This window comes from Chrysemys picta, chromosome 5, assembly GCF_011386835.1.
Source record: "Chrysemys picta bellii isolate R12L10 chromosome 5, ASM1138683v2, whole genome shotgun sequence".
Classification (NCBI taxonomy): Eukaryota; Metazoa; Chordata; order Testudines; family Emydidae; genus Chrysemys; species Chrysemys picta.
In genome coordinates, this window is record NC_088795.1 from 145,500,243 (window position 1) to 145,519,889 (window position 19,647).

The following is a 19,647-nucleotide window of genomic DNA, read 5'->3' on the forward strand; positions in this document are numbered from 1 at the left end:
TGATTGGAATTGATGTGAACAAGCACTCGAAGAAGAACTGGGTATAAGTAAGCACTGTCCTAGAGGATAACAGGGTTATAAGTAGCCACCAACATGGATTTGACAAGAACAAATCATACCAAACCAACCCAGTTCTTCTTCGAGTGCTTGTTCACGTCAATTCCAATCAGGTGCACGCATGCTGTGTGCACATTTGCCGGGAATTTTTTTCCCCTCAGTAGGTCCTGTCGGGTTGGCTATGGAGCCCCCTGGAGTGGCGCCTTCATGGCGCTCAATATATGACCCTGCCGGCCCAACCCCACTTTCACTTCCTTCTTACTGCCTGTGAGGATTGTTGGAACTGCGAGTGACTTGCTTGCAAGTTCTCCTCGCCTTTCCCTAGCTTTGTTGTGTAGTTTACCTCAGTAGTTTGTAGTTCATAATCCTAGAATCATAGAACTGGAAAGGATCTCGAGAGGCCATCTAGTCCAGGCCCCTGCACTCGTGGCAGGACTAATTATCTAGACCATTCCTGACAGAGGTTTATCTAAGCTGCTCTTTGTGGACTCTCCATCATTGGAGATTTTTATCTCCCTAGGTAATTTATTCCAGTGCTTAACCACCCTGACAGTTAGGAAGTTTTTTCCTAATGTCCAACCTAAACCTCCCTTGCTGCAATTTAAGCAGATTGCTTCTTGTCCTATCCTCCGAGGTTAAGAAAAACAATTTTTCTTCCTCCTCCTTGTAACAGCCTTTTACATACTTGAAAACTGTTATTGTATCCCCTCTCAGTCTTCTTTTTTCCAAACTAAACAACTCCAATTTTGTCAATCTTCCCTCATAGCTCATGTTTTCTAGACCTTTAACCATTTTTGTAGCTCTTCTCTGGTCTCTCTCCAATTTGTCCACATCTTTCCTGAAATGTGGTGCCCAGAACTGGACACAATACTCCAGTTGAGGCCTAATCAGGGCAGAGTAGAACAGAAGAATTACTACTTCTTCTAGTGATTGCTCATGTGCATTCCAATAGGTGTGTGCGCGCGCACTGGTGCATGACCTTCAGAAGGATTTTCCCCTAGTATTTATTTATTATTTGTATTGCAGTAGTATCTAGGAGCCCCAATCAGGGACCAAGGCCCTGCTGTGCAAGAAACAGGGCACAGTGAGGTCCAGTTATGGGCTCACTGCATTTCCAGAAAAATACCAAAAAGTATATCAGAAAAGAACAAAAAGTGATCCTGGATAAGAGGGGCTGCGTTATGCACAGAGATTAAGGGCACCGTGACAGGGTGCATAACTCCCACACCAACATAGAAAGGGATAAGGAGCTACTTGGGCTGGAGTTGCCCCACACCACTGCACCTGCGAGTCATGCCAAGAATGGAGGAGGGGCTTAAAAGGAGGAAGTGCCACTCAGTGGTGGGCAGTCCTGGGAAGGGAGCAGGTTGTAGAGCCCCAGCTCCTATGAAGAGGCCCACGGAAAGGGTGATAGGTCCATCGTTGGGAACATTTATAACTAGACTGGATGAAGCACTAGAAAATATATTCTAGGGAATGATCCTGAGCTGATCTCTAGAGCATAGGCTAAATGGCATCCAATAGGGTTTCCCATCTCTGATTGATACCAGCACAGTGAAAGGAGGGAAGCAAAGACAGAGAACTTAATAATGGCCATATTAGGTCTGACCAAGGTCCATCTAGCCCAGGATCCTGTCTTCCAACAGTGGCCAGTGCCAGGTGCCCCAGAGGGAAGAAACATAGCAGGACAATGATTGAGTGGTCCATCCCCTGTCATCCTGTCCCAGCTTCTATCAGTCAGACGTTTAGGGACACCCGGATCATGCAGTTGCATCCCTGACCATCTTGGCGAATAGCCACTGATGGACTTATCCTCCATGAATTTATCTATTTTTTTTTAATTCCAGTTAAAATTTTGACAATGGTCTGGAGGTTGACTCTGCTTTGCATAAAGAAGTACTTCCTTATGTTTGTTTGTGGAAGCTAGGAAAAGCACAGACCAAGAGCCAGAGTCAGGCTAACTCTTAATGCAGGGCCTGGGCGAGTGGGAAAAACAGAGAGGTTCTTTGGACCTTGTGTTAGAGAAGAACGGAACACCGACAGTAGCAGAAAATTGCTGAGAAAAGCAAGCTATCAGGAAGGAATACGTAGAAACAAAATGCAGTTGTTGATCATTACTGTATATAACAAAAGGTATAAAAGCTTGCCCTAATTGTTTATCTAACGGAGACCTGCCTCAGGAGGGGGAATCCCTGTTCGTGTGTACTCTCCTGTGCATATTGCAATTGCTCGTAATCAGGGCCGGCTCTGGCTTTTTTGCCGCCCCAGGCAAAAAAGCCTCCTGCTGCCCCCCCGGCGGGGAGTGCGCTGAGCCCAGCCACGGCCCCGCTCTCCCCAGCCGGCCGGAGCGCTGGTGGGAGGGCGGCGAGCCCGGCTGCAGCCCCCGCTCTCCCCGACCGGCCGGAGCGCCGGGGGGGAGGGTGGCGAGCCCGGCTGGGGGGGGGGGGGCGCGCTGAGCCCGCTGTGGCTCCGCTCTCCCTGGGTGAGCGCCGCCCCCTCCAGGTGCTGCCCCAAGCACATGCTTGGTAGGCTGGTGCCTGGAGCCGACCCTGCTCGTAACAAAGCTGCCTCTGGCTTGTTGCTTTAAACCCAGAGTGAGGACTTTGTTTTCCTCTACAGTTTTAAACCTGCTGTCTATTAATGTCATTGGGTGACCCCTTGTTCTTGTGTTATTTTTTATCTCCTAGAACTGGAAGGGACCTTGAAAGGTCATCAAGTCCAGCCCCCTGCCTTCACTAGCAGGACCAAGTACTGATTTTGCCCCAGATCCCTAAGTGGCCCCCTCAAGGATTGAACTCACAACCCTGGGTTTAGCAGGCTATCCCTCCCCCCATTGAGGGAGGTAAATAACACTTTCTTATTAATGTTCTCCAAGCCAAACCTGATTTTATAGACCTCTATCATATTCCCCCTTAGTCATCTCTCTTCTAAAATGAAAAGTTCCAGTCTTTTTAATCTCTACTCATATGGAATCTGTTCCATACTCCTCCTCATTTTTGTTGTCCTTCTTTGTACCTTTTCCAATTCTAATATATCTTTTTTTGAGAGAGCGCGACCATAACTGCATTCAGCATTCAAGATGTGGGTATGCCATGGAATTTTATACTGCCATGATGATATTTTCTGTCTTATTATCTATCACTTTCCTAATGGTTCTTAGCATTGTTACTTTTTTTGACTGCTGCTTCATATTGACTGGATATTTTCAGAAAACTATTCACGATGACTCCAAAGCTCTCTTTCTTGAGGGGTAACAGCTAATTTAGACCCCATCATTTTGTATGCATAGTTGGGACTACTTGTTCCAGTGTGCATTACGTTGCACTTATCAACAGTGAATATCATCTGCCATTTTGTTATCCACTCACCCAATTTTTGAGTCCCTTTGTAACTCTTCACAATCAGCTTTGGACTTAACTATCTTGAGTAATTTTGTATCATCTTTAATCTTTGCCACCTCACTTTCACTCCCTTTTCCAGATCATATAAGAACAAGTTGAATGGCACAGGTCCCAATTCAGATCCTTGGAGGACCCCCAATATTTACCTCTTTCCATTGTAAAACCGGCCATTTATTCCTATCCTTTGTTTCCTATTTTTTAACCAGTTACTGATCCATGAGAGGACCTTCTCTCTTATCCCATGGCAGCTTACTTTGCTTAACAGCCTTTGTTAAGGGACCTTGTCAAAGTCTTTCTGAAAGGCCAAGTACACTATATCCACTGGATCACCTTTATCCACATGCTTGTTGACCCCCCCTCAAATAATTCTAATAGATTGGTGCGGCATGATTTCCCTTTACAAAAGCCATGTTGACTCTTCCCCAGCATAGTGTGTTTTTCAGTGAGTCTGATCATTTTGTACTTTTCTATAGAGGAAAGGTATGTTATTCATAGGATCATTTATACAGACCTTAATTAGGTGGCCCTCAATTCCTGCAGCAGGGCAAAATTGAATTATTGTGCACACTCCCAGAACCCTGTGTTAACTCAGCACTGAAGTATGGGTCATGGCTCCTGATTTCACATCATATCCTAGAACATAAGAACGGCCGTACCAGGTCACACCAAAGGTCCATCTAGTCCAGTATCCTGTCTATCGACAGTGGCCAACCAGGTGCCCCAGAGGGAGTGGACCAACAGGCAATGATCAAGTGATCTCTCTCCTGCCATCCATCTCCATCCTCTGACAAACAGAGGCCAGGGACACCATTCCTTACCCATCCTGGCTAATAGCCATTAATGGACTTAACCACCATGAATTTATCCAGTTCTCTTTTAAAACCCTGTTATAGTCCTAGCCTTCACAACCTCCTCAGGTAAGGAGTTCCACAAGTTGACTGTGCGCTGCGTGAAGAAGAACTTCCTTGTATTTGTTTTAAACCTGCTGCCTATTAATTTCATTTGGTGACCCCTAGTTCTTGTATTATGAGAATAAGTAAATAACTTTTCCTTATCCACTTTCTCCACATCACTCATGATTTTATATACCTCTATTATATCCCCCCTTAGTCTCCTCTTTTCCAAGATGAAGAGTTCTAGCCTCTTTAATCTCTCCTCCTATGGGACCTGTTCCAAACCCCTAATCATTTTAGTTGCCCTTTTCTGAACCTTTTCTAGTGCCAGTATATCTTTTTTTAGATGAGGAGACCACATCTGTATGCAGTATTCGAGATGTGGGCATACCATCGATTTATATAAGGGCAATAATATATTCTCAGTCTTATTCTCTATCTCCTTTTTAATGATCCCTAACATCCTGTTTGCTTTTTTGACCGCCTCTGCACACTGCATGGACATCTTCAGAGAACTATCCACGATGACTCCAAGATCTTTTTCCTGACTTGTTGTAGCTAAATTAACCCCAACTATACATACAATATGATGGGGGCTATTTTTTCCAATGTGCATTACTTTACATTTATCCACATTAAATTTCATTTGCCATTTTGTTGCCCAATCACTTAGTTTTGTGAGATCTTTTTGAAGTTCATCACAGTCTGCTTTGGTCTTAACTATCTTGAGCAGTTTAGTATCATCTACAAACTTTCCCACCTCACTGTTTACCCCTCTCTCCAGATCATTTATAAATAAGTTGAATAGGATTGGTCCGAGGACTGACCCTCGGGGAACACCACTAGTTACCCCTCTCCATTCTGAAAATTTACCATTAATTCCTACCCTTTGTTCCCGGTCTTTTAACCAGTTCTCAATCCATGAAAGGACCTTCCCTTTTATCCCATGATAACTTACTTTACTTAAGAGCCTTTGGTGAGGGACCTTGTCAAAGGCTTTCTGGAAATCTAAGTACACTATGTCCACTGGATCCCCCTTGTCCACATGTTTGTTGACCCCTTCAAAGAACTCTAATAGATTAGTAAGACACGATTTCCCCTTACAGAAACCATGTTGACTATTGCTCAATAGTTTATGTTTTTCTATATGTCTGACAATTTTATTCTTAACTATTGTTTCGACTAATTTGCCCGGTACCGACGTTAGACTTACCGGTCTGTAATTGCCGGGATCACCTCTAGAGCCCTTTTTAAATATTGGCGTTACATTAGCTAACTTCCCATCATTGGGTACAGACGCCGCTTTAAAGGACAGGTTACAAACCTTAGTTAATAGTTCCTCAACTTCACATTTGAGTTCTTTCAGAACTCTTGGGTGAATGCCATCTGGTCCCGGTGACTTGTTAATGTTAAGTTTATCAATTAATTCCAAAACCTCCTCTCGTGACACTTCAATCCGTGACAGTTCCTCAGATTTGTCACCTACAAAAGCCAGCTCAGGTTTGGGAATCTCCCTAACATCCTCAGCCGTGAAGACTGAAGCAAAGAATCCATTTAGTTTCTCCTCAATGACTTTATCGTCTTTAAGCGCTCCTTTTGTATCTCGATCATCAAGGGGCCCCACTGGTTGTTTAGCAGGCTTCCTGCTTCTGATGTACTTAAAAAACATTGTTATTATTTTTGGAGTTTTTGGCTAGCCGTTCTTCAAACTCCTCTTTGGCTTTTCTTATTACATTCTTGCACTTAATTTGGCAGTGTTTATGCTCCTTTCTATTTGCCTCACTAGGATTTGACTTCCACTTTTTAAAGGAAGTCTTTTTATCTCTCACTGCTTCTTTTACATGGTTGTTAAGCCACAGTGGCTCTTTTTTAGTTCTTTTACTGTGTTTCTTAATTTGGGGTATACATTGAAATTGGGCCTCTATTATGGTGTCTTTAAAAAACGTCCATGCAGCTTGCAGGGATTTCACTTTAGTCACTGTACTTTTTAACTTCTGTTTAACTAACCCCCTCATTTTTGCATAGTTCCCCCTTTTGAAATTAAATGCCACAGTGTTGGGCTGTTGAGATGTTCTTCCCACCACAGGGATGTTGAACGCTATTGTATTATGGTCACTATTTCCAAGCGGTCCTGCTATAGTTACCTCTTGGACCAGCTCCTGCGCTCGACTCAGGACCAAATCTAGAGTTGCCTCTCCCCTTGTGGGTTCCCGTACCAGCTGCTCCATGAAGCAGTCATTTAAAGTATCGAGAAATTTTATCTCTGCATTTCGTCCTGAAGTGAAATGTTCCCGGTCAATATGGGGATAATTGAAATCCCCCACTATTATTGGGTTCTTAATTTTGATAGCATTTCATCATCACTATCACTGTCCTGGTCAGATGGTCTATAATAGATCCCTAATGTTATATTCTTATTAGAGCATGAAATTTCTATCCATGCTCTAATAAGAATCCTCAACTGCTGTGGCATAGAAGTGCTGAATTATGCAGCCAAATTAACTAATTTCTTAATCGAAACCATTCATTTCTATTGAAGACAACCCAAAAATGTGCCAGAAAACGAAGCTACAACTTATAGACATAACTGCTCTGCATCATAACAGAAAGACTGCAATAGGCATGTACAGGGCCACTGCAAAAGAGCAGAATGGAGGCTGGAGAAAGCGAAGAAAATGGACAACAGCTGGGGGAAACAGAGCCCTAGAGGATCAGAGGGTAGAAGGGACAATGGGAAGTCCTGGGAAGCATCTGGAAGGGCTGTGTTGGGGGGGCAGTCTAAAAAGCTTGCACCCATAAAGAGTAGACTCCCTAAGCTCCCATGCCTTGCATAAATAAATAATCTGGAGGGAGAAGATGCATCTTCTTTGTGGTCTCCTTTATTCTGAACAGACAGACAGATTTGCCTGGGCCCACCAATACCTTATATAGAATGAGGTCATGTTCACCGTCATGCAGGGTTGTACCATCAGGTCTCATCAGCTTCACAAAGGCCATGGAGAAAATTTTCTCACTTTTGTCCTTAGCTAGGAGACACAAAACCACAAAGTCAGGGAACGTCTATTCAGGGAGAACAAATGATTACTTACTGTAGCTGTGTTTCTTCCAATGTGATGCAGACGTGTGTTCCAGTTAGGTGTGCGCATGCAAGGCCGGCCTTAGGGGTGGGTGACCTGGGCAACTGCCCAGGGCACTATGCTCGGGGGGGGTATCGTGGGGCTCAGGCCAGGAGGGGGGCTCTGGGCTGGGTTCAGGACAGAACACAGGTGCAGAGGTACGGACTGGAAGGAAGGCCAGTGTGGGGCCAGCACACACAGACAAAATGCAGGGGTCTGCAGTTGTGGACCCTCAACGCTTTCCCCAGGGGCAGGGTGTTGGATGGTGAGTTCAGTCTGAGTGACTGTGCAAGAAGCCAATGGGAGCTCCGCGAACTGGGCCATGACCAATCTGTAAAAAGAGTAAATTGGAGGGGGTGGGTTAGGGCCTGGCCTTGGGAAGCCAGAGCCAATCCAAGGAAGAAGCCAGCTGAATGGGGCGGTGTCAGAGTGACGTGGCCAATTCAGAAAGGCTCTTTAAGGGGGATAGATAAGAGAACAGGGCCTTGTGGGTGGGGGCTTGAATGTCCACCTGGCTACTCAGGAGGTGAAGAAGAGTGGGCCTCTGGCCAATCATAATAGAGAGGGCAGAGCTTGGTCCCCTTGTGGGTGGGAGGGACTCTTGGTGGGAATCAGGGAGGACTGTGCAGTGACAACTGTAAGGGTGTGACTTAGGAGTGGGGCAGGGGCTGGCTTGACCCACCTGGCACCAGTCACAAGCACGTTGCAGGGTGGCAACTCTGAGGGGAGAGCTGGCAGAAGGGATTAATGCAGAGGCCTCTCAGAGACAGAGGGAGGGGCCTTATCCCCTTCAGGGCAGGGACCCTGAGCACTAGAAGTGCCCCACCCGAGCGGTGATAGGGGGCTACCCCATGGGGATTTCCCCATTCTGCCTACACAGACATCACCCCACACAGAAGGGCCTGAGAGGGACTCCCTGACTACTCCCACCCCCCAAAACACAGAGGGGGTGATTGGAAGGACACCCCCCCACAATCATGAGAAGGAGGAACTAGCTCACATACACAGAGGGTGTTTGTTGGCGTGCGTCCCTCAACATACAGGGAGCTTTATGCCTCCAGAATCAGGGATTGGCTTGAAATACAAAATTGTTTAAAAATAAATAAAAAGTGAGGCCCTTAACTTGCTGCTAGTTTTTGAGTATGCAAGGTTAATTTGTCCTCTTTGGGTGTGAGCAGCATGATGATGCCATCTTTAATTGCATGGCCCCATGCTATTATTTTCCCACAGGTCACCCACCTCATTCCCTGTCTAGGATGGCTAGATAATTGGTTTGATTTTTTTCAAACCTTTCAGAAAGAAAAATCAGAAAGAAAAAATATCACCACATTAAACCAATACCAAAATAGAAAATTTGTACTTGCATGTGGAAGAATCTTTACTTGCTTGCTAGTTTACGGTGATAGTGGTATGGCCATTAATTATTTAACATATGGCACAGAATTAGTCTACTGCTATTCACATTTTCATCATTAGAATGTTATTAATACTCCTATAGTTATACTTTTTATACACTAATGAAATAGTTAAATACATGTTACCAAGATGCCATTCTTTTACTGCATCTCATTTTTAAAATAGTAGACAACCACAACTTTATAAGATAAACAGAGATAGCATTTAAAAGCCTTTTATATAATTTAAACCAAAAAGGAGAACTAGTAATAAATAATTGCACATGTATACACACAGTACTAAGATTACCCCAAAAATCACAGCTTTTTTACTGTGAAGTTAAAGGCGGGGGAGGGTGGGGGTGGAGCACACATACCTGTACTATACAGTTTACTAATTCTAGATATGAATTGCATGTGGATCACTAAATACGCTTAAACTCAAAGAAAGGGCACCAAAATACAAGTTCACCCAGGGTTCCATTTTCCCTAGGGCCGGGCCTCTTCACATAACAGATAATTTTGCCTAGGAATATCCACAGGGAGGCGGCGCTGCACTTAGGACGGAAGAATCCCATGCACTGTTACAGACTAGGGACCGAATGGCTAGGCAGCAGTTCTGCAGAAAAGGACCTAGGGGTTACAGTGGACGAGAAGCTGGATACGAGTCAACAGTGTGCCCTTGTTGCCTAGAAGGCTAACGGCATTTTGGGCTGTATAAGTAGGGGCATTGCCAGCAGATCAAGGGACGTGATCGTTCCCCTCTATTCGACATTGGTGAGGCCTCATCTGGAGTACTATGTCCAGTTTTGGGCCCCACAGTACAAGAAGGATGTGGAAAAATTGGAAAGAGTCCAGCAGAGGGCAACAAAAATGATTAGGGAGCTGGAGCACATGACTTATGAGGAGAGGCTGAGGGAACTGGGATTGTTTAGTCTGCAGAAGAGAAGAATGAGGGGGATTTGATAGCTGCTTTCAACTACCTGAAAGGGGGTTCCAAAGAGGATGGATCTAGACTGTTCTCAGTGGTACCAGATGACAGAACAAGGAGTAATGGTCTCAAGTTGCAGTGGGGGAGGTTTAGGTTGGATATTAGGAAAAAAACTTTTTCACTAGAAGGGTGGTGAAGCACTGGAATGGGTTACCTAGGGAGGTGGTAGAATCGCCTTCCCAGAGGTTTTTAAGGTCAGGCTTGACAAAGCCCTGGCTGGGATGATTTAGTTGGGAATTGGTCCTGCTTTGAGCAGGGGGGTTGGACTAGATACCTCCTGAGGTCCCTTCCAACCCTAATATTCTATGATTATGGCCATAGCCCCTCCCTTGGCTATATGAGACGGTGCCACCTCAACCCCCATCAGTTCCTTCACACTGAACATCAAGAGTTCAGACTCTGATGCAGAAGGGTTGGAAAATGGGTTGTGGAATACACGTCTGCATCACATCTTGAGGAATCACAGTTACCATAAGTAACCATTTATTCCTTTGAGTAGATGCAGCCATGTATTCCACTTAGGTGACTCACATGCAGTACCCGCAAGAGGTAGGGCCCAGAGTCCACTTAAACAAGGACTGCTCTATCAAAGTTCACAACTGCTCTGGATGCCACAGTAATGGCATAACCGTTGGTAAGTGTATGCACGGACAACCAAGTGGTGATCCTGCAAATGTCCAATACTTAAATGTCACTTAAAAATACCATCAACGCAGCCTGTGCCCTCAGAGTGAGCTTGCGCCCTTTGAGGGGGTGTAGCTCACACTATTTTGTATGCAGTCTTGATGCAGGAAGTTATCCACCTGGAGATCATTTGCAAAGAGACTGTTCCCTTCAGCTCGTGGAGGTCCCATCAGAGCCACTAACGCAATATTCTTCTGAGCATATGTGCAATGTGCCTCAGATGGCATCTGACCAGGATTCATCACCAAATTTGGTCCACTGGTTGGATCGTTAGCTTCCCCAGCTCGGGACAGGTACTGATGGGGAGTGTGATGTGAATGCTGATCCATGCACCCCAAGACACTACTGAGATTCCACAAAGGAACTGGTTCTCTCACTGGTGGGTGGAGAGGAAGGACTCCTTTCAAGAACCTTGCCACCATGGTGTTTGAAAATACTGATCTCCTATAGATGAGTGGATGAACACTGACATTACAGCCAGGTGGACCTTCAATTAACTGAATGCAAGACCTGTAGATGCGACAAGTATTCCATGATGTCCTAAATCCCAGTTAACATCAGTTGAACCCCATGAGCCAATCACCACACCAAAAAATGTTTCCATTTAGCCAAACAGGCTAGTCTGGTGGAGTGTTTCCTACTATTGAATAAAACCTGTCCAACAGCCTCCAAACATTGTTCCTCCTCCTCATTTAACCATGGAGCAGCCATGCGGTGACATGTAGAGAGCTAAGTGCTGGATGCTGACTATGATTGTGAGTATGGAGGTAAGGATGAAGAAAAAGATATGGAAGGCTGAATTGAAAACCCCAGAAGGTCAGAGAAGCAGCATCGCCTCGGCCATGCTGGAGCAATGAGGATGACCATGACATGGTCTAATTTGAGTTTGAAGATTACCTGTGGGATAATTGGAATCAGAAGGAAACCATACAGGCGTGCTGATTCCCTAGCTACGTGAAAGGTGTTGGTGAGGCCCCCTTGAGAGCAAAACAGACTGATCATAGGAATGCCCCACATTGCAAAGATGGACCACAGGACACTAGACTTCAGAGACCACTTGTGACTGAGGGACAAATTCTTACTGAGGAGATCCACAAGTTGATTCTGGGCCCCAGGTAAATGATCGACTCCCAGAGTAACATTCTCTCCGATGCAAAACTGCCAAAGCCTGATTGCTTCCTGACACAGCACTCTTGAGTGTGCTCCTCTTTGTCTGTTCACATAATACATCACGGTGGTATTGTCCATAAGAATGAATAGCTAGACCTCTGATACAACCTTGAAAGGCGTGGCATGCATTGTAATTGGCCTGAAGCTCCAGAATGTTGATATGAAAAAAAACAGAGCTTCCTGCTTGGACCACAGATCCTGAACTCTCAGCAACCCCAGCCTCCCCAGGAAACATCGGTGACAATGGTCCTGGTCAATGGCGACCAAGCAAGGGGATCTCCTTGGCATTACCCTTAACTGTCCACCACCATAAGGAATCCAGGATCAATGGGGGAGCCAGACCAATCAGTCCAAAGGGTGATGGGTTGGACAATAAACTGTTGCCAGCCACATCTGGAGAGGGCGAAGACCCAAACTGTACCACCTGTGCGCAAGCAGCCATGTGATCCAACAGCCTTAGGCACACTCAAGCTGTAGACACAGACGAAGAATTGCCTCAAAACTGTCTGTTGGCAGAAGAGCTCTCGGACTTGTAGAATCTATTAAGCCGCAAAGAACTAAATTCTTGAAGTGGGGAGCAACATTGAGTTCTCTGTTGAGAATGAGACCCAGGTGATTGAGTAAGCGTAGTGTGCACGTACACGAGACTGAACTTCTTCCCTGGACCTGCCCTTCAGTAACCAATTGCCCAGGTACGGGAAGATATGAATTTCCCCCTTCCTGAGGTAGGCTGTCACTATAACCACGCAGAGAGAAGGCCAAAGGGGATTACTGCATACTGATAATGTCAGTGTGCCACTATGAACTGGAGAAACCGTCTGTGGCTCAGGAGAATCATCCCCTGAAAGGAAGTGTTCTGAAGGTCCAGAGCAGCAAACCAGTCATTCTGATTTAATGTGGGAGGACTGTTGATAGGGTGATCACCCGGAATATCGTGTATCTGATATATCTGTTGAGGTTGCGGAGATTGAGACTAGGTCTCACCCCTCCTTTGGATATGGGCCCGTGGTGTCCGTGCTCCAGGAACATTCAGGTCCTGGGAGCCTGGCTCCACCAATGTTTGGGGTTGGGTCTCTTCCCCGGCCCCGCCTGCCACCCCCGGGCAATTTAAAAGGGCCTGGGGGCTCCCAGCTACCACCGACAGCGCAGCGAGGCTAACGCGGCTCCGTGCCACTCCTGGAAGCAGCCGGAACGGCCCTACGGCCCCAGGGGGAGTGTCTCCATATGCTGCCCCCGCCTCGAGTGCTGACTCCGCAGCTCCCATTGGCCGGGAACCGCGGCCAACGGGAGCGGTGCCTGTGGGCAGCGGCGCGCTGAGACCTCCCGGCCCCCCCGCCTAGGAGCCGCTGCAAGAGGGGTGTACGGGTTGCTTTCAGGATCCACCCAACATAAGCACCACACCCCTCACCCTCTCCTGCACCCAACCCTCTGCCCCAGCCCAAAGCCTGCCCCCTGCACCCAAACTCCCTCCCAGAGCCTTAGGCAGGTGTGGTGGGGGCGAGACTTGGACCCATTCTGGGCACCACCAAAAATTATACAAACCTGCAGCCACAGCCTGATGCTGCTGAGGGACCTCCTCCACAGCTCCTAATGCTAGTAGAGACTGAACCTGCTCGAGGAGCAGCATCTTGTGAGACGGGTCCCTGAAGAGAGACAGGGTAATGCGTGAGGAGGAGGGACAGAAAGGAACAGGATGGCATAACCCAATCTGACAGTGCTCAGGACCCAGCTGTAGGTGGTAATTGAGCCCCAGATAGCGTGAAAACAAGCTGAAGGGGGGAGGAGGGAACGGGGATATAGAAGTCACAACTGCATTGCTGCCGTGGATGTATAAGTCAAAACGAGCACTTGATAATAACATGAGAACAGCCAGACTGGGTCAGACCAAGGTCCATCTAGCCCAGTATCCTGTCTTCCGACACTGGCCAATGGCAGGTGCTTGAGAGGGAATGAACAGAGCATGTAATCATCAAGTGAGCCATCCTCTGTCGCCCATTTCCAGCTCCTGGGTAAATGCCAGGGGAGGACAAGTTGACTGGCTGAACCCAGAACCCAAAGGCCTCTGCCTTTCTCAGGTAGTCTCGCTGCCTCAGGGAAGGGAAGGTCTGCCCAAAGGACCATTGTGGGCAGTACTGTTGATGCTGCTGCTGACTGTCAAAATGGTGTCTGCGCACCTCTGGAGTATATACTCCCAGAGAGCTCTCGAGTCTTTAAACAAGTGCAAGGTTTCAGCAGTCTTATCTGAAAAAGCCACCGAAGGGCAGGTCCTCAAGAGTCTGCAGCACATTGGAAGCAATGCCCGAATTTTGCAGCCAAGACACTCTTTTCATGGTTACTACTGAGGCTATAACTCTGGCCGATGTATCTGCCGTGTCCAAAGCTGAGTGGAAGGATGTCTTGGCCCCAAACAGCACTCAGCTATCAGCACTCGAAATTCCTCCCTGGAGACTTCAAGTAAGTGTTCTACAAATTTAGACATAGCTGTCCAATTAATAAAATTGTACTTGGACATCAATGCCTGCTGAGGGCGCTCCGGGCTGGAAAGAGCTAATTCCCAAGACGACCAGCAGGAGGCGCTGCGCCGGTGAGTCGTTGCCCCGCCACACCAACTCATTTGCTACCCATCAGGAAAGAGGTACTGGCACAATCAGAGCCAAATACATCACCGTTGCATCCCGTGCCAGGAGCGGTGCCAGTACTGAAGTCAGCAGCAGTGCTGACGCAGCGGACAGTGCTGGCATCAAAGACAGGATCTTCCACCAAGACAATGTCGGTGCCGAGGAGTTCAGAGTAGACAGAGTAGATCTGCTGCCACCCAGTAGGCCACTGGCATGGAGAGAGCCGATGCTGGCATCACTGTCGTCAGTACCAGACTCAGACATCCCAGGGCTGGAACCAGAGTCAACAGTATGGGTGCCTGCACATCTCTAGGCAGTACCAGGCAGCGATTTGAGGGACCTGCACCATCCCACATACTGGCAGTAGCATGAGGCCAGTCCATACTCTTCTTAGAGGAAGAGTCTCCACGAGACCAGGAGTGGTACCGATTGGTCTTATGAGATCTTTTCTTCAGTGCACTTGAGGAGGCAAATGGCTCCCCCGTCTCTTGGGAGAGACACTAGCCCTGGAACGTGGAGTGGCGTCCCTCACTGAGCCTGAGGGTGACTGTTGATCCGATTCAAGCCTTGGGGCTGAAACAGTCCTCGTGGCCTGCTCGAGGAGGTGCTGCTTCAGGCAAAGGTCTCTAGCCACCTGAGTCCTTTTAGAACAATTTACAAATCAAACCCTCACCCAAACACAGCAAACACTTGTGTGGGGATCACTAAGGGTATCGCCCCCCTCCCCCCCACACACACACACAATGGACAGTGTTTGAACCCTGGTGAGGGCATTATCCAAGACAACTAACTATACTAACTTAAAAAGAACAGGAGTACTTGTGGTACCTTAGAGACTAACAAAATTTATTTGAACATAAGCTTTCCTGGGCTAAAACCCACTTCATCGGCTGCATTTTGCACACTGTATTTTTCACTGCATGCATCCGATGAAGTGGGTTTTAGCCCACGAAAGCTTATGTTCAAATAAATTTTGTTAGTCTCTAAGGTGCCACAAGTACTCCTGTTCTTTTTGCAGATACAGACTAACACGGCTGCTACTCTGAAACCTATACTAACTTACTAACACTAACACAGGTACTAACTAGCTATACAACTATGAAAAACTAAACTATATACAGAGAAAACTCTCAGTAACCGAGAAGGAACTGTGAGGTGAAAACCACACAGGGCTCCAACTCCAGCCATGAGCAGTGAGAAGGAATGGAGGGGAGTTGGAGCACTGCTGCCCATATAGCCAGGGGAGGGGCAACAGCCACAAGGCATGAATGCTGCCCCTGCCCCGTGAGTACTGCTAGGCAAAATTCTCCAGCTCCAGTGCACTGTGTGTGCACACACCTACGTGGAATATGCAGCTGCATCTAGTCAAAGAACCCTGAAGACGAGAATCACTGTGAAGGAGGGACCGGTCAGGCTGCACAGAAGCAGTTTTGGGCTGCATAAATTGCAGTGCTTCCTCCCTGCAGCTGGGAAGCCTTGTAAAGCTGTCCCAGCCAAAACCACGTGCTACTGCCCACCCTGTGCCACCACATGATTTTTTCAGTCCTTCAGATTGATTCTAGAGGAGAGGCCCTAGGCCTTGCCTGGACCACAAACAGAACAAGATCAGAAGCAGAAGGAAAGCTTACAGTCACTGGAAGAGCGGTGCCTGAAGGTGAATCTCAGATGGGTGCTGTGGACATCCTCAATGGGAACGGCAATCTAGGAGAGAAGAGCCAGCATTAGCACAGGAGGGAATAGGCCCAGTCATGGGTGCATCAGAGGACCTAAGCTTTGATAGAGCCAAAGGTCAACCATGGATTAAGATGCTCAATCCAGAACCCCATTCTGCTTTTAACTAGTAAAGTGTAGAGATCTGAACATGTGACCGTGCGCCTGTGTCCATATCGGGATGTGTCTGTGCAGGCACATCCACATGTGCATATGGAGGTACCCTGGCATCTTTGTGTATATCTGTATGCCTGTGTGCATATCCACCTATAACCATATGCAGCCATACCCCCATTCATGACAGGGGAATCCCTAAAGAATGCAAGCCAGGTTTCACTGAGGACAGCAGGCTGAGGCAAGACATAGGGAGTTCAGTCGGTGCTGTGGGATTGCCTATGGAATGCAGCTTCTGTTACTCCCCTCGCTCTAGACTCAGGGCCTTGAGGAAAGGAGCTCCCAGTAACCATGGACACAACGGATCTTTGTCTCTATGCCTGTGGATTTGCTCGTGTCACAGCTCCCTCTATGGACTGAGCTGTATTATCACCCCTGTTCTCCATTCAGTGGATCATTAAGCAATATTCAGTCTCAGAGCTGACCTCTTCCCTCCTCTGTTTGCACGGGAGGGCTATGAACTTTGCTCATTAGGGAGGGATTTCTCTGGGCAGAGGAGACTTCCTCAGGCTGTTCATTCTCCTTGAATAAGAGAAATCAGAACTGTAATTCTTAACAGTCTGATGTTCTTCACAGTTCTGCCTAGCCTCTGAGAGTCAGGAGTTGACAGGCAGAGTCTGAACAAAGCAGACCTCACACCTGGGACCCAGCGAGCTCAGGTTGCAGGTTTCATGTCCAAAATCCCAATCACAGCCGATCCCCTCCCCAACCACCTCCAAAGCAAGGGGAAGTTCAAACAGACCTTCATTGTCTCCATCCACCGCTGTTGCCGCTGCTGGTAATAGACCACAGAACGATATTCACTTGAAGGCTTGTCACCAGCACCCGGGAAAATCACATTCTGGGAAGTGGACAGCCAGGGGAGAATCAGTTAGTGCTGAGTTTTTATGATTACTAGGCAAATAGTTGTCCTGCATTCAAGCAATTCAGAGCTGCAGCGTTTCTGCCACAGACATGGAAATCAACAATTAAGAACAAAAATACTGCGTGCTGACCAATATGCCAACCCGCCCCAGCCTACAGTGCCCCATTCCCCTGTCTGCACCAACCTGTCATAGCATGCTGAGCTCCATGACTGTGCCAGCCCATTCTAGCCTTTACCATCCCATCTGGTGGCTTCCAATTGCCCACCCACAGCACGGTCTCCTTCCCACCCACTGGCTGTGCCATCGTGCACAAACAGGCAGCCCCATTGCCCTCACTGTTCTGTCAGTCTGGCATGCGTAGTCCCTGTTATAGCTGTGCCACTCTGCACTGAATTACCATTGCCTGTCCCTGGGCTGCACTTCTCAGTGAGAGCCTGGGATGGGGCGTCCATCCCACACTGACTAGTAAGGGGTTAGCAGAGCCCTACGGAGGCTGCGCAGAAAGCAGCCAAAAGGAGAGGGACTGTGAGGAGCAGCCAATCAGGGCCAAGCAGACCCATATAAGAAGCGCCGCAGGGCGGAGAAGGGTCAGTGGCTCCCTGGAGCTTGAAGAGGGAAGACTGTGCCTCGAATGGGCTGCTGAGACTGAGGAGGGTGCTGTGGCCTCGGAGAAGCGGCCCAGGGAAATGCAGTGATAGTAGAGGCAAAGGAATGCAGTAAGTGACTGCAGTTCAGAGGGTCCCTAGGCTGGGATCTGGAGTAGTGGGGGGGCCTGGGTCCCCCCCCCCCATTCGCCACTGGGGAAGTGGCAGGACTACTGAGGAGCTAAACCTCCCCGGAAGGGGGAACCTGGATAGTGACACAGCCAGAGGGCCGAGCCCCAAAGAGGACGCTGCAGTTCCTGACACTTGCAAGAGAGGCTGCAGGCAGACTGCAGGAAAGGAGGGATGGGGTGCGGACTGCAAATGGGGAAGTCTGCCTCAAGCTAATCCCCAGAATGACAAGGAGGCGGCACCAGTGAGTGATGCACACCATGACAGAGCCCCACAGCTGAGACTGAATGGGGCTGCAGTGAAGCTGCCCTGCTAGGCTGGAATGCCCTCTATAACTGCAGAGCTGGCTCCAGTCTTCCAAGGAAGGCAGCAAGGGGTTCACGACCCTCCAGAGAGCTTTCAAGACTCAAGTCTTGTTGTAACATGGGAAAATCATTATCACAGATAGAGAAAGACTGGGGTGGGAGAAGAGATTGCATCTCTGTATTAACAAGCCTACATCCAATGTATCAGCTGAGAGTTTAATTAGAAATAAAAGCAAACGCCTGGAGAATGAGTAAGGGCAAGAGTCAATGTACTGTTAGGAGCAACTCCAGGGCTTGGCCTGAGCAAGAGCACAATCTCCTGCCCTTACCCGTGCACTTCCCTGTGCTCTTCTCCTTAATGAGCCTTTCCTGGAGCTCCCAAGCCACATTTCACTTCCTCCGCTCTGGCATTTGGAGTCTCTAACATACATCGAAGGAGCATCTGAGGACAGGCTGGAGAGCCTTGGATGGTTCTGACAAGCCCTACAAGAAGGTGATTCTCCCCTTTCCCTTCTCACAGCCTTTTTGGTTCTGGTTTTAGAGGTGAATTAGCAAGGCAGCTGCTGCATTCACCAGCTTAAAACAAGATTTAGTCATCAAAAATCTACAATATAAAGACCAAACTACAAATCTTCAACTCAAATATTATTTCCACTTTAACATATGGATGTGAAACCTGGAAACCCACTAAAGGTATAGATAGATGTCTAAATGCCTCCAAAAGCAAATGCCTCCGGTAAATACTAGGTATTAGATGGATTGAATTTATAAACAAATGCTGAGATTTTTCCAAAAGTTCAACAACCCTTATCGCCAAAGTTATTCAGAAATGAAGCTGGAAATATCTGAGATGTGTTAAGAATGAAACCAAAGTATCTGCCATGGAAGGTATGTTAATGGGCCACTGAAGGAACATATAAAGGGGACCAACCAAAAGAATCCCTCTGTCAAACAGTACTTAGAGAGGGAAAACGCACGGGACTTAACACAGGGAATATGCAAAGAGTAGCCCAAGATAGACAGTGATGGCAAGCCTGGTACTTGTTCTAAGCAATGTTTGACAATGCAGGAAGGATTCAGATTTAGAGGCAAAGCTCATTTTGAAGGTCCATTTCCAGAGCTTCAGTCCCCTCAGAAGGAGCGATCTGCCAAGAACACTCCAACCAGCTGCACTGAAGGAAATGGCCAAGACTTCCTAGGTGGTAATTGCCTCTGAGCACTACTGCAAAGCTGCTTTCAAACAGGTCCCAGACAGGTCTATGTGCCTGGCCTGTGCAGTTCAGATCCAGATCCAGCACTTCCCCATTGGCTTGGTTCTACAGAGCACCTCTGAAGTCCATGGAGTTAACCCAAGGATGCCTGGTTCCTCCTGAGTCATCTCCAAAGGAGTGAGGAGTCAAGTAGCGCTGACACAGTCAGACTTAATCCCACAAGATTTGGGATTTCCCCTTTCCCTGCACCCACTGCCACATGCTCCCACTACACTACAGCCAGT

General features: G+C 47.6%; 1 protein-coding gene across 1 annotated transcript in view; it reads right to left on the reverse strand.

The window, feature by feature from the left end:
• The window catches only part of LOC101941224 (dedicator of cytokinesis protein 2-like), a 203,507-nt gene that overhangs the window by 134,540 nt on the left and 49,320 nt on the right, over positions 1 to 19,647 (reverse strand). The window contains exons 15-17 of the mRNA XM_065598509.1: positions 16,951 to 17,049; positions 15,953 to 16,025; positions 7,274 to 7,377 (exon numbers count right to left, since the gene is read on the reverse strand). Coding sequence (XP_065454581.1) covers positions 7,274 to 7,377; positions 15,953 to 16,025; positions 16,951 to 17,049 — 276 coding nt within the window. The remainder of the gene's footprint in view (positions 1 to 7,273; positions 7,378 to 15,952; positions 16,026 to 16,950; positions 17,050 to 19,647) is intronic.